At 35.6% G+C, this 16575-nt stretch overlaps 1 protein-coding gene across 1 annotated transcript in view; it reads right to left on the minus strand.

The window, feature by feature from the left end:
- Nucleotides 1–2849: 2849 nt before the first annotated feature.
- The window catches only part of LOC113233778 (39S ribosomal protein L12, mitochondrial), a 33853-nt gene continuing 20127 nt past the window's right edge, over nucleotides 2850–16575 (minus strand). The window contains exon 3 of the mRNA XM_026468979.1: nucleotides 2850–3121. Within this exon, the coding sequence (XP_026324764.1) occupies nucleotides 2918–3121 (204 nt within the window). The 3' untranslated portion in view covers nucleotides 2850–2917. The remainder of the gene's footprint in view (nucleotides 3122–16575) is intronic.

Raw genomic sequence — 16575 nt, forward strand, 5'->3', positions numbered from 1 at the left:
TTAAAAAGTTAAAAACAATGTGTCTGGCTGACACATGAATGAACACCCAATTACACCGCGTTGACACTATTTGTGCTCGCTATACACGAATGTTTCATCGAAGCAATCGACGAAACATTCGTGTCGAGTGGTTGAAATGCGTTCTCACATTCGTGCGAATGGCGATGTGAATAGCGATGCGATACACAACTAGTGTTGTTAAAAAACCGTTATTTTTCTGAGGTGAAATAATAATAAAAAAAACATGAAGTTAAGTTAAAAAACATTCTAAAAGAATGAAAATAAAAATATGACAATATCGTCTGCATAAAGGTAAAACCACATATGTAGGTGACATTCCACAAATCCACAAAAAATCTCCAATATATGTACCTGTTGTAAGAAATTCACAATCTTTCTGCAGACAAAACCACTTATTGAGTTTATAGCTTTTTCCCACCCCTCAAATCGTGCGATGGTAATGTACAGTCCTTCCATCGCATGTAATTTTCCATATTATTCGGCAGCTAAAATTCGAATACATAATTATTACATTACATAATTAAAGGCACCAGTGAATATAACACAACATTTACTATATAATTATTAACACGTGCTTCGATCTATGTATCACTCACTGCATAAAGTGTACTTACGTCGAAGTGATCCTCACAAAAATATATCGCTGAATTTACAGACATTTCGTCGTGCTAGGACCAACCATTTTTTTCGTATGTCGGATTTTCGAGGTACATCAATAAATAGTTTATTTGGGGTAGTTATAGAAGTATTCCTACATTGAGGTACTACACACCAACGATATGTTTTCCGTTCCATAACGACTTCAAACTTCACAAAAACTTTAAAATAACACCTTGCCCTTGATTTCGTAGCTTGTTTACCTACAAATGACGTCACGCGTTCAATTTGACATTTTGTTACGTTTGCGCGCCAATTTGTTTCTATTTAAATTTTAACGTAGTTTTAGCACATTTTAGAGACTATTAAGCTTTATTTTAATAAAATATGATTTTTCATGGCTGTACATATCTATTTTAGTTAATTCTAGACACTTTCTGAAAAATTGTCCGATTCCCTATTACATAATCGTCATTCGTTAAAGCATTTATTTCCGATTTACATGACGAAATCACGTTTACGACGTTGGCTCCAGGTTTACAGAAACAGAAAACATTGTATTTGGTTCCCAATAGTTCTTGCAGTATATGTTGAGTTCCAGTGCCTTGCTCATCGGCCAATATTATTACCCTATTTTTTTGTTGCACGACCGGTCTTTCTTTATTGTTTATTGTGTTTGGTTTATCATTTTCATTATGATTATTAACAAGTTCATTATTACTTATTTTCTCCATTGTCTGTTGCTCGAGGTCTTGTGAGTAATTTAACTTAGTAGTATTTTTAGCAGGCTTTTACGTTTCTTTCGCGCCGATGAATGATTTTTTACGGTAGATGTACATATCCTTTTCATGTGCCTAATTTAATTCTCTTGTTTAGAATTTGTTTTTTTTTTAAATTATTATTTTCCGACAGTAAGTTCTCTATTTCCTGTTCAGCAGATGCTAAGTCTGACTGCAATTTAAGTATAATATCTTTCATTTGATCTGTTGTTAATATTCAATTCTGGGCAACTTCGTTGTAATGTGCAGTTATCATTTTTCTGTTCCTGCGATTCCCCACATGATTCATCACTTGATAAGATGCTAAACGTATTCTCAATTGGTATATTAACATGTACTTTCTCTCTGACGGTTACGAAGTTTTGCGATGTTGAGGACTGAGGAGACTAAAAGTTGGAGGGGGTGTGGTCATAGGCGGTGGTGTATGAAAATGGCCATCTTCCTTTTGACCGTGCAAAAAGCACGAGTTGCATTTCCAATTTGCCTTACTTCCCGCGCTCATTAAACAAAATAGCTTGGACGCGTTAGTACAATCAATACGATATTGACCCTTACACACTACGCAGCATAAACATTGCCTGTCATGTATATTTCTTTTACATTTTGTGCACAACGTTTCCATTCTATACAGATTTTTCTTAACCAAAACTGTACTCCAAAATCTCAATAAGTCCAGTTTATTATTTATTTCTAGGGTGATTTTTTTTTTGTTAAACCACGTCAAAAAATAAACAAAAAACAGATTCCTTATTTTTTTAAATAAAAAATAAAATATTTCTGTATCACCCGGTCAGGATCGAACGCGCAACCTGGATACTAAAGGCAACCGCAACAGCCATTAGACCAATACGACGCTGCATGGAGTGGTGAATTTGTTTCAGTGCGGCTCAATGCGCGTGCGGTTCGTTACGTAATGCGTTGTGTTGTTGACATCATTTTTATGATACCCACATTTTGTGTTGTGAGGTGTTTGTGTTTTCTGTGCGAGTTGTATTGAGTGATAAGCTAATAAGAACTTACGGAAACAAATGCAACTAACTAGTACTTGAGACTGTGTAAACATAGTTTTGTTTGTGGCATGCTTCGTGGAAATGCCTCTAATGCACTTCGACTTTACAGGATTGGGTTTACGTTTCTATTCTCAACGTGATGTGAGAAAACACACGTTTGGAAGTGCGAACGGCAGCCAAACGTCTACGGAGACTAAACGCGCTCGGTGTCATTGACTACATTCTACGTTCAGACTGAACGCGGATTGAAGACTCACGCTTATATGCACTTCGTTGCACTCATTACATTGCGCGTCCTAAATAAGAGCCGTTTTTAATACCTAAAAATAAAAGTAGTTTCCATCATTAATGTATCTTAGTCTGATGTACACTATACGTATGTTTCGGCTTCGTTTAAGGGTCCTTTTACACCGTATATTAGCTACTCTAAAATCATAAGTGTAATTTTTTAATTATTTTTATTCAAACGTTCTAGCAATATAGATTATTAAGTACGAACTAAAGCTAAATCTATTCAATTTCTACAACAGCTCCAACTTTAGTGAGAGCCACTTTGAGCTTTTCTGCTTCGTCTTTGGAGATATCCGCCTTTACAATCGTTGGAACACTTTCAACGAACTTCTTCGCCTGGACCAGGTTAAAGCCTTCAAGGAGACTCTTCACTTCTTTAATCAGTGCCACTTTTTGTTTCTCGTCAAATTTAGACATTTTTACCTGAAATAAAATAAATATGCATATTACCACCTTAAAATTGTGTTCGCAATGTGGATTTCATTGCCATTACCGAGGCCAATCTGGAAATGAACTCTGCAAGCTGAAGGAAGAACGTGCATAAAATGTTCAAAAACTTGACTTCTTGAATATTTTCTCATCTCTTCTCTTGATCATATAAATATTATTAATCTAATGTTTATTTCAAATAATTTTATGTAACATAAACTTTTTCAGATAGTAATTCAAGTAATATAACAAATGTTTAATATAAACTTACATTCTATAATTTAATTTTTTACAACAATCTTTAACTGTAACAATTGAATTTTAAATAATAATTTCCTATATAGAGTGAAATAAAGAATATTTGTATTGTTATGTATAAGTTTTAAACCTCAGTTTACACTAAATAGATTGTTAAAGGTTAATTACAAGAAATACCTTTATGGGATAAGCTCGTCTTTGTACACTAATATTTTAAATTGTTTCTTAAACTATGAAGTCTTAAACGTGTAAAGTTTATTATTGTATTTGTGTGGAAAACCACATCGGCGTGTGACCGGCACACCCAGGAATGAGACTGGAATATCTGCAAGAGTAAAGGGGACGTGGATAAATCGAACATCCTCTTAATTTAAAGTAAGTTCAATGTTTTTCAATTACCTACTCAAGTGAGAAAACTTTTATTTCTTCTGCGAGTGCCAATGACACGAACGCCGCCTGTGAGGCAGTAGATGTACTAACACGATTGATTCGCTTTGGGTTATTGCACCGCGAAAGGTTTAAACGTGGACGAACATTTTTCAACTGCTCTGATTTTACATTTAAAGTAAATAAAACTCATGTAAGAAGGGTGCCTAACGTGATATTTTCGGCTTTGTTGGGCGTGCCGTTCCACCCTGTATATACAGGATGTATATTTGAAAGTGGGACATACTTATAGAGTGCGTTATATTCCTGATTCTGAACCTAAAGAAATAATAAACTAATGAACTTAAAGTTTACAAAAAAATTTTTTTTTTATCGACTACTACTTGTGAACACATTAAACATTAGTTATCGAAATCTATGCACATCACTATTATTGCTCCGATGCAATGGCGAGCTGCGGCACGGCGGCGAAAATCAAAGCACAGGACGGGGGAGGGGGCGCGGGCGCATTGAGACGAGTTAGTAGTGACGAGCAATGCTAACGCACAAAATAGGCAACGCGACTCGCTGCCTAAGGGCGCTCCCTCACCGAGAACATTCGCCTGTAATGTAACATCCAAGATTCGTTTGCATTACAGCAATTACAAGCATTACATTACAAACTACCGCCCTCAACGGCGAGCATTCGCCTGTGAGCATTCGTTTTTGAGCATTACATTACAAAGTACCTCCTTCACCGACGAGCATTCGCCTGTAATGTATAACAACCCAAGATTCGATTAGACTGCGATTCCACCAGAGACATGCGTGGTAGCAAGGCGTGCGTTCGAGTGCCTGTGAGAGCCCGCGAGTGCTTGCGAGTGCTTGCGAGTGCCCGCGAGTGCCTGCGAGAGCCCGCGAGTGCCTTTGAATACCTGTTAGTGCCCGCGAGTACCTTAGAGTGCCAGCGAGTGCTTTTGAGTGCCTTTGAGTGTCCGCAAGTGCCTTAGAATGCTTTTGAGTGCCAACAAGTGCCTGTGGTGTGTTTGAGTGAGCGCGAGTGTATTTGAGTGCTTTTGAGTGTCTTTGAGTGCAAGCGAGTGCAAGCGAGGGAGAGAGAGATAGATTGATTAATAAGTAATTATAATATTGTGTACAAAACGAAATAAGACAAAAATAAATTTAAAGTATTACATGCATTGTTGTCGTTTGGATTAAATCTGTATTTTGTTATTTTTACTTTTTAGTGTAGTAACTTTTTGAGGTTTTTGAAGTTGGTTAAATTTTTTTAAAAAAGTTTGTTTATACTCCGCAGGCCGAGCTCGACCCCATCTACATACATACATACAAACATAAATAAACTTGATGTAAAATATGTTCGGAAACGCAAACAAAATCGGTTTTGCAGTTTCGTTAATACCTAACCTACTAGAGGAGGGGCAGACATTACAAGTAGGTACATGTAAATACCTACTTCGTAAAATTTTTCTCAATTTTTCTGAATATATAAAATGATTCTTGTTTATAAAAGCTTTCTATGTTCTTATAAAACGTGAATATTATAATATAAATATTTAGTCCAAGTGAAAATTATATTTAATGAGCGTTATACTCGTATCTTTTTTAATTAGTTTATTTGATATTCACACAAGTGAAGCGCACCCGCCAGGGGGGATTTATTCAAACTAGGTGTAGTTTAGGAATAATCTCAGTTCAGAGTACTAAAAAAACCGTCCTTAAAAGTACGTGGAATCACGTCTATTTACTAAGTTTTATTGAAATATCCCCTAGTTCGCTACTATACGAGACTTGACACAGGAGATAATAAAAATCGGTTAAAAAAACTCAAAGTATATTGAGAGAAAAACGCCTTGAATTGGAGAATAGCAAAATCAACCATGTAAAATTTAGGTGCTATTTATAAAAATGAATGTTCATGCGTGATCAGCCACCCTTAGACGTGGATAATTTTATACAAAATGAAATGGCACGACTATGGATATGATACCCTCTTTTGTTGGAAAAAAAGAATCATGAAAATCGGTTCACAAATACCGGAGTTATCGCGTAACATACATATAAAAAAACATAGAGTCGAATTGAGAACCTCCTCCTTTTTTTGAAGTCGGTTAAAAAAAGAAAATTGCGAATATGTTGTTACAAACATAAATCCCCTGCAAAAAGTCTGTTATCGATATTACAACACACTACTAAAAAATGTATTAAACAAGCGCAAAAAATTAACAATAATAAATATGTTAATGAAGCGAAAAATAAATGTATGGCAACATGGAATATAATAAATAATAAAAATTGTAATGACAATCAAAATGTAATAAAATGTATTAAGGTAAATAATATTAAAATAAGATAATCCTGTAGACATTGCACATGAATTCAATAACCATTGTTATGTTTGATACGTATCTTCGGAAATGCACAAATGATCTACTCACCTCCTCCCTATTCCTAACCTAAAAAAACGCACTGATTTGAGGGTAGGACATTCCCCGTTTTGACGGGTTCTGGTGCAACTACGCCGCGCTAGCGAACGGTCGCTTTTGACGCGATATCACCAATATCACCGTAGCAGTTGGGTAACGGCAATACGGAAAAATCAACTTTACGGAAAATCATCTTAGCATCTCATCTGTCTGTGAGAGACCAGAGTGGGCGGGGCGACAACCCCCTAACACCTGGGCATACGCATAAACACCGGCGACCGACACATCAATCGAGGGAACAACTCAAGGTCAGTCAGTACGTTCACCCTACCCCATTTTGGCCCCGTCAACCATTTTATCAATTTAACAAACAACAAATCTAAATTATTAAAAAAATGTGATCTCGGGTTGTTAAAACAATAGTTCTACAATATTCTTATCGCTCACTGAAGTTAAAAAAACGATCAAATTGGTTAATAATACACATTCAACAAGGTTACAATGAAATACCTACTAACATCATTAAAGCCATAGATGAAGTTATTAATAGATGAAGTTCCGCGCTACTTAGTTAAAAAATGTGTAGACGAATTTACCCCTTAATTTACTCTACTGATCATTCAATCTTTCCAGAAGGAATGCTTTCCTGAATTTCTGAAAATGTCGCTAGTTAAGCCTGTTCATAAGGGCGACAAAACTGACTTAAGTAATTACCGTCCCATTGCGTTACTGCCAACATCTGCCAAAGTGATAGAAACTGCAATGTCAAAAAGACTCATCGCATTTTTTGAAAAGTTTCACGTTCTGAATGACAACCAATTTGGTTTCCGCAAAAATAGCATTACGGTACTAGCCATATACAGGGTAGAACAGAGCGACCAACAAAGCCGAAAACTGTGAAGAATCTTAAATATGTACTTAACTATACTGGAAGTCTTTTTGCTCTAATAGTAATAGTGTCCGAGTTATTCAATGATAAAAATTTGTTTGAAAAGTCTGTGTTGTCAACCCTACACACTGCTGTTGCAGGCAACTACCGGGAGGCACTCAGGACAAAATCTTTGTAATTTAGTAAGTCGTTGACCTCCGTCGTTGATCAGCACCCCATCAGTCAGCTTTCTTTGATCAATCATCATGTGAACGATGATTAATTATGCGTGTATTTTATTGTATTACTTTGAGAGCTATTAACACCCCTAAATTCCGTGTTTGACGAACCAATATTTACATTTACCGAAAAAATGCACCTCTCATCTTCGGGAGACATGTTATTTATAAACTAAGCGTTGTCATAACTACCTACAACAACTTAAGAAAAGTAAAGTTTTCTAAATGACCCTGTCAGGAGTTCAACTCATATTGTCCGCTTAAATAAACAACTAACTTAAATAAACATAACTAAATTAAGTAAACACGTTCTACAACATACAAGTATTCAAATTACAATAGTTTCGTAACCCTTAATACGGCCCTAACGTAATATTTTACGTAAAATAAGGCAGCCAATCACGTCACTTATCACCGCGTAAAGATGCACATTTGATACCTGTTATCTGTTTTTGGTAGCATAATCTGGAATTGTTTTTTTTTGTACTAGTCTATTTTTTATTGCATTTGCAAATACTTTTAATTTACACTACAAGAATTTACTAACTTTAAAACGAAGAGCTCATTTTAATGAGATCAACATTTAAAACTAAATTTTCTGTTAAATTGAGCTGAGTAGTGGAAATTTTAATAAATGTAATGTAAAAATAAGTAAATCGGTTTTTGGAGGTCTGCAGATCACCTCCACGGTTCGTTTTCTTATTTTTGAATACCGTACAATTCATTAAACGACCTGCATTTAACTTATTTTTACATTTGAATTGCTCATGGTACTTATACCAGACAAGACGATTACTGCGAAAGCTATTTCTTTATCATAATTGTCTTTTTAATAATCAACGATATCCGTCGGGAACGCCGCCGCCGCGAGCATCTCTATGCAGTTGCCAACTAAGCCACTTTGTCTCTTTATGTGACAATTTGACATCAAAAGCGTCTTTTATTTCTAGCGAGAAAAAATTTGCTATTTTTTGGCGCGTATTTAATTAGGTTTATCGTTTAAAATTTAATATTATTTTTAACGTAGTATTCAGGGGACCAACCTCTTAAAACAATACCACTTTAACCTTACATTGACTTTTCGTAACATAACGCGCTTAAAGTAAGCTTGTAGTAATGTTAAAGCTATGATGCTTTATTGGCAGCTTTGTGACTATTCATTCACTCAGTTCGTACCATGTGCTCTTATGTCAAATTTAGCAATCTTAAAATAGTTACTCGAATGCAATGGAAACAATATTATTTTCAGTTTTATTGTCTAAACGTTGATTTGTAAAGACTAAAAGTTAAGTTAAACTTATTTATTTACATATATCTCTTCAATATTTTGTTTATATTTTATTTAATAGCACATAGAAAATAATTTCTCGTTAAACGAAAATACGTGACGTTTATTTCGTAAAATTATGACAGCGCCATGTATATGCTCCATGGCGAAGCTAACAGTTGACACTAAACTATATTTCCGAATTCACAACGAAACTGAGTTTTGATAACTCAGCTTGTTTTATTTATTTTTCTTCATGAAAATGCGGAAAAATTATTGAATACAACGTAATTTTAGTAGATTTTATTATTACATATTTTTCTTTTTTTAACAGTCAAAATTCTCCGAATGTAAATAACATTAAGTACTCAAACAATATACTACGATAAGTCGATTCGGAACATCAAAAAATAAAGAGATGGCATTATATAGTTCACATGGAGTTATCTCTTTCCTATTTTTAGTAAGGAATAGACAAAATTGGGAAATCATTCGTTCTTTCAATCACTTTTGCAATAATACATTACTTGGTTGACAGGTTCGTCATGGTACGAATATGAGTAATACATAGGGCGCACTATAAGTTTCCGGAACTGGCCACTTACATAAACAATATTTAAAAAGTAATTACAATATTTGAAAATGGAACTCTTTGGCTGTAGAATACAGTTTGTATCATCTGACTCTTACTTGTTTTTACAATGTGGCGTTATTTTAGAAATTGGTTGTATACATCATCATGGATTTAAGTCGTGAAAATTTTCGTAGTATGATTTTCTACGACTTTAAGGGTCGTATTCCAGAACTCTACTCAATACTCAAGTCAGGATTTGAACAGACTTGAGTATGATTTCAAGCACTGGAAATACGATCCTAATGGCAAGGACTTGAGTATGATTTTCAGTGCTCACTGCAATACTCAAGTCCTGACTTGAGTATTGAGTAGAGTTCTGGAATACGACTCTCAGTGTAATTTAATAGCTCAGCGGAGCTTCGCTCGGCTTGAAACTAACCTAACCTAACCTTGAAACTAGCCGAAACCAACCAAAGTGGTGCGCGTGCAAAGTGCCTCTAAGCGAAAGATTACTTCCTTTTTTAATAAAACTGGACACGTGGCTACTGTTGCTTTGGAGAATCGTTGTACCGTGAATAGTGATTGGTACACGACCATATGTTTGCCGGAAGTTATTGACAAACTCCGTAAAAATAACCGTAAAAGCCGTATCATCTTGCACCACGATAATGCCAGTTCTCACACGGCCAGACAGACAAATGAAAGTGAAAACGTTGACCTTATGAGCCATCCCACGTACAGTTCCGATCTGGCACCTTGTGACTTTTATTTATTTGCAAAAATTAAGAACCAGTTAGGCGGTCAACTATTTTCATCACCTGAAGAGGCTATCGAGGAGTATGAAAAATATGTTTCAGAGATTGTCACGGAGGAGTGTTTGGTTTATTCATAAGAAAAAGTGCATTAATGTTAACGGAGAATATTTTGAAAAACGATAAATTCATTTCTGACCATTTGTAGTATATTTTTCTTATTAATTCCGGAAACTTATAGTGCGTCTTACGTATCTACAAATCTGTCAACTAAGTTTTTCAGCATTCATAATTTTCGGAAATTAAAATATAAAAAAGAAATTTTGCAATCAAAGTAGTTTAAATCTCCTCTAGATAACATCGAATTTAAAACTATCGTTAATTGATATATATGATATATTGATATACAGGCTGTATATTTGAAAGTGAAACATATTCATACATGTCATAGTAAATCATTTTACAACTTAATATGGACTAAAATAAAATTAAGATTTGGGATAGAACAAAAAATAATTCAACAAATTTGTTTTGGGGTGTACATAGGAATAAACCGATTCCATTTACGCTTGATTTCGAGTGCAATGGGAATACTACCAAACGAGCGCCGAGTGAGATAGGTGACAAAACGTAGATTTATAGTTACGAACCCAAAACACAGCAGCAATCGAGCGTATGGGTCTTTCGAGATGAGCCGAAACCAACCAAAGTGGCACGCGTGCAAAATGCCCTTAAGCGGATGATTGCTTCTTTTTTTAATAAAACTGGACACGTGGCTACTGTTGCTTTGGAGAATCTTTGTACCGTGAATAGTGCAGTCAGCCTTCACTTGTTTAATTTTAGTGTAGAAACCACTCCGGAAGGCATAAAGCAGCATCTACAGCCACAGGTGCGCATTAGTGGAGTATGCTGCGAGCGGCTGCCAACGCGCGGTAAGTACGCGTCCTTCAAGCTGGAAGTGCCAACCAACAAAGTCCAGTCTGTCCGGGATTCTGGACTGTGGCCCGCCGGAGTTTCCATTAGAAAGTTCAACATTATCACTCAAAAAACTCACGAAGAACACACGCGTCACACGATCGGGGATAACCTCAAATACAAAAATCGAACCTAACATAACACTCTTACATCAAAATGTACGTTCCGTTACTAGTAAAATATCTAGTAAATAATAATATTTCTAGAACTCCCGAGTACTAGAAATATTTTTACACAAACACAGTCCCGATATAATCCGAAACATGGTGCAGAAACAACGAAATAAAACGTGTGAGGTTAAGTGGGTATGAGCTCGCAAATTACTACTGGCGGCCGGGCGTCCATCACGGCGGTGTAGCCTTGTTTACGAAGACAGGAATTTTATTCAAGCAAAGAACTGACCTACAGGGCCTAATTGTTGAATATCTCTGTGAATTTAGTGCGATAAAATTGTATTAAGAAAATATTATTATTGTTGGTATTTATAGAACCGGTAACGATGATTTGAAATTATTTTTATGTTCAATTGAAAAATTATTATCAGTAACATTTGACGAAAATAAAAGGTTCATTTTAGTCGGTGATATAAACGTGGATTATATGACTGACAACTCGGATATGCGGCGCCTAGACGACTTATTGAGCTGTTAAAACACAAAAAATTTTGTCGATTTTCCTAAACGCGAATGTGACACTTGTAGCACTTCTTTGGATTGTGGGATAGTGTCGAGCGATGACTGTTACGTAACCGTTTCTCCCTTAGACACGCCGATAAGCGACCACAGTGCGCAGATGTTTGCATTGTCTGTTACGCAACACAAAAATACAAACAAATTTATACATCAACGTATCTTTGAAGAAGAATCAGTTAATTTATTTTATAAGGACATTTATAATTATAATTGGGATTTTATTTACAACATTGACATTAACATCAATGAAAAATTTAGTTCATTGATAAGAATATTGACATACTATATTCATATACATTTTCCTACAAAAAAAAATTACGATTAAATAAGGAAACCATACTCCGTGGGTGAGTAAAGAACTCAATCATTGCATTGCAATTTATAACAATTTCTGCACAATGAAACATCAGTGTCCACACAACACTATATTAGGTAATTGCGTGCAACACTATTCAGATTTAATAAAATCTATGAGTCTGCACGATCGTCGTGTGTACAATGACAATATGATAATGTCCACTAAAAACGCAAGTAAAGTAATATGTCAAATCGTAAACAATGAAATTTCAACTACGACTAAATCACAAAATGTCCAAAAAACGCATAATGGAAACCTTGTACCGACTGATAAAATTTCAAATTGTTTCAATGATTACTTCCTTACAATTACTTCAAAATGAGATTTACATAGTAATTGTGAGAAATCTCTGTCATTTCTAAGAAAGTGCGTAGGTGAGAGGGATGTTCCCCAGTTCAACCTTCCAACAGTTACTTGTGACCTATTGGAGAGGGTGGTGAAGGGAATGTTGCATTCATCAAAAACACTGGACATATACGATATTTCTATAAGTATATTAACGTCTGTCTGGCCACCAATAGGGGACATACTCGTAACCCTTATAAAATAAATGTTTACCGAAGGTATATATCCTAACATTTTTTTAAATACCCGTGTATGTCCTGTATTCAAGGGGAAAGGGGATAAGACCCAGGTTGAGAACCACAATCCGATCACAATAGTTCCAAACATATCAAAAATGATAGAATCCATTATATCCGCAAGCATTATGGAACATTTAGAAACAAACGACTTATTATCCGACAGACAATATGCTTATAGGAAAGGTAAGTCCACGTCACGTACAGTTCAAGTCAAAGTGTAGTGGATTCTATCATTACCAGCATTGATGATGGGTATAAAACAGCAGGAATTTTTTGTGACCTCACAAAAGCGTTCGATGTAATTGGGAATGAATTACTAACATAAAAATTAGCTATGGAAGGTATCACCGGAATCCCAGGATTTATTAAAATCTTTCTTAACAAACAAAAGGCAAACAGTTCAAGTCTGTACGGACGGCAAAAAAACCAACTCCGCTGCTGGTGATATCACCATGGACATCCCGCAAGGATCGGCCTTGGGTAATACGTTGTTCCTAAAGTTCATCAACGATCTTGCGCACTATATATCGGAGGGCTTGGTGGTTCTGTTTGCAGATGACACTACTGTTATAGTGTGTACTAAAGGCTTTACGGAATTGGACGAAAAAGTAACATATACGTACAGTCAACTTTGTGAATGGTTTTCTGCAAATTGGCTTATTCTAAACACGTCTAAGTCGAACCTAGTGTTGTTCCCACGAAGAAATCCCGCAGCATGCCCAATAGTCACCTCTGCGGTTCCACTTTGCGACACATGCAAGTTCTTGGTCTTCACTATAGACTCAAACTTAAGCTGGAAAGCACATATTCCCAACCACAACTGAACCATAGTGGGCATAAAAGATAATCAGTCCCGTACAAGACTTTTTTGAAAGCACCACGTGATGACAACGTATTCACAGTACATTCACGATGTAATTGTTTGAAACATATTTACGAGCGATGCACAGGCGGCGGCCGACTGTTACGTAACATAGAAATTCTAAAACCCGTTGCTCATCGAACCGAACTCGCAACGAAAACTCCGCGAGTAATCGGGCCCCAATTTTACGAACACCTACCCACAAGTCTGAAAAGTGTTACAAATGACGAAGTGTTTTGTTCCCGACTGAAAGATCTTCTATTGGAAAATTCCTCTACAGTGCAGAGGAATTTCTTTTAAAGAAATTGTAATTATATTTTTCATTTTGGACGTTTGTATTTTGAAAATATTTAAATTTTTATTTGTATATTCGTAGTTAGTATTTTTCTTTATTTCCCTTTTAATTATTTTATTTTATATTAACATTAAAATTATGATTTACCTTAATGACGATCATGTTATCCCTTGACATTATATTTTGAATTGTGATATTATGAAATAGATAATGTGAAATAAATAATTCTATTCTATTCTATTCTATTGACAAACTCCGTAAAAATAACCGTAAACGCAAGATGATTCTTGCACCACGATAATGCCAGTTCTCACACGGCCAGACAGAGAAATGAATTTTTGAAAGTGAACAACGTTGACCTTATGAGCCATCACGCGTACAGTCCCCACCTGGCACCTTGTGACTTTTATTTATTTCCAAAAATTAAGAACCAGTTACGCGGTCTACGATTTTCATCACCTGAAGAGGCTGTCGAAGAGTATGAAAAATTTGTTTCAGAGATTGTCACGGAGTGGCATAAATGTTTTCAAAATTGGTTCATTCGTATGAAAAAGTGCATAAACGCTAACGTAGAATATTTTGAGAAACAATAAATTCATTTCTGACCATTTATCGTATTTTTTTTTCTTAGTCATTCCGGAAACTTATAGTGCGCCTCACGTATTATAATAAGCTTACATTGAAATAAGATTGTTTTTGGAAAGGTTGTGGTAGGCCCCTAGGAGTATTTTGCCTGTACTGTGACCAAAAAGTTATGGCCAATTAAATGGACCTTCTGTTCAATGATATTTGTTTTTAGTCAAGTTGGCAACACTTTTTCTTTCATAAGTTAGTTCAAAATGCCTGGTTGTATGGTAATTCGTGGTCTCATGTTTTTCTCGTGTTTACAACACAAAACAACGTTTATTTAGTAAAATTTTGTGTTGTGACAGCAACTTATTGAAATAGTGCCGTTATTAAGTAGTGTTTGTGTTAAACAAAGTAAAGTGTATTAGTGTGTATGTGTGAAAAGCCACATCGGCGTGTGACCGGCAGTGTTTGGCAAAATTTGATTGTTCAGGCAATTAAAGATTGACAATTAATTAATTGGCAATTGCGAAACAGCAATTAACAATTAATTAATTGTTAATTGCGGTTCTCGTAACTAATAATTAATCAATCGTTAATCCCGTATATCTACAATTGTTAATTGTCAATTGCGAAACAGCAATTAACAATTAATTAATTGTTAATTGCTGTGGGTTAGGGGGTGAGTGCGGGCGTGGGCGAGGGGGGAGGCGAGGAGGTGAGCGAGGGGGTGGGTTAGGTGGTGAGTCAGGGAGTGGGTCAGTTGGGTTTGGGGCTGAGCCTCCCCCTAGCCCAACCCCTAACCCGCCCCCTACCCCACCCCTAACCCACCACCTAACCTACCCCCTAACCCACAAGGGGACGTGGACAAATCGAACATCCTTTTAATTTAAGGGAAGTTCAATGTTAGTACCTATTAAAGTGAGAACACTTTTATTCCTTCTGCGAGTGCCAATGACAGGAACGCCGCCTGTGGGGCAGTAGATATACTAACACCATTGATTCGCTTAGGGTTGTTGCACCGCGAAAGGTTTAAATCTGGACGAACATATTTCAATTGCTCTGATTTTACATTTAAAGTAAATAAAACTCATGTATGTAAGGTTCTTAACGTGATATTTTAGGCTTTGTCGATCGTTCCGTTCCACCTTGTATAGGTACTTACAGAAAATACTCAACATAATAAATAACAAAGAACATGCGATGGGTCTTCAACTATACATGAGTACGATACAGTAAATTATAAAATGTTACTCGACAAGCTGTATGGTCTTGGTGTAAGAGGTCTAACTTTTAAATGGTTTCAATCATATCTACAAAATAGAACTTCCATACAGGAGAAATTGAACATATCAGATCTAATGCCATCTCTATTACCGGACCAATTCCTCAGAAAAGTGTGCTGGGCTGTATCCTGTTTCTGGTGTATGTAAATTACCGTCCTCAGTGTATTCCTTTTGATAATGTATTGTGCGCGGACGACGTCTCTGTTGTTTTATCCAGCACATGTCGTAATTCACTAAAGAAAGACTTAGATGCGATATTGGATGCAATCACAGAATGGCTTGATCACAACAACCTACAAATAAATCTCGAATATACAAATTAATCCAATTTAAGCCCCGCCAAAAAAAATGCTTTAGATATAAACTACCAATATAAATCAAACAAATTAGAAATTGAAGATTCGGCTACTATAATTAGGTATCGAGATAGACACACATATAAATTGGAAACTCTATATCCAAAAAATATCGAGCTGTACGTCTTCATTCATATATGCTCTTAGACAATTAAAACGTGTTACTAACCTAAAAACAGCCTTCTCAGCTTATTACGCGTTTGCCCACTCGCGACTCACCTATGGGATTATATTGTGGGGAAACAACTACGGCCAAGAAATTTTTGTCCTTCAAAAAAAATGTATTAGAATATTAACAAGCAGACCCCTATTTCGCAAAACTTAACATACTCACCCTAACATACTTATATATTATTTGGAAGCCTCGAAACAAACGTAAAAAAACGTCAAACGTAAAAAACATTCAGTCCTACACTCTCCAGTAAAATTAATAAAACGTCATAACCATTCAAAAATCATAATAAATTTAAACTTCCTTATTCTGGCTTAAGACTATGTTCATGCGCCTCTCATACCATGTTAATCCCTAATTATATTAAAATAAAATAAAATAAAAAACATATGATCTTCGAAAAACAATTAAAGGAATTCTTCAATAAAAAAATTATTATAATTTGTCTGAATTTTTTGATGATTAAAGTGTTTGATTAATTAATTAATAATAGGGGTTAAAGTATGAAATTGCCGATTTGTACTGAAAATCTA

Source organism: Hyposmocoma kahamanoa, unplaced genomic scaffold, assembly GCF_003589595.1.
Source record: "Hyposmocoma kahamanoa isolate Upper Pololo Valley unplaced genomic scaffold, ASM358959v1 80, whole genome shotgun sequence".
NCBI classification, from domain to species: domain Eukaryota; kingdom Metazoa; phylum Arthropoda; class Insecta; order Lepidoptera; family Cosmopterigidae; genus Hyposmocoma; species Hyposmocoma kahamanoa.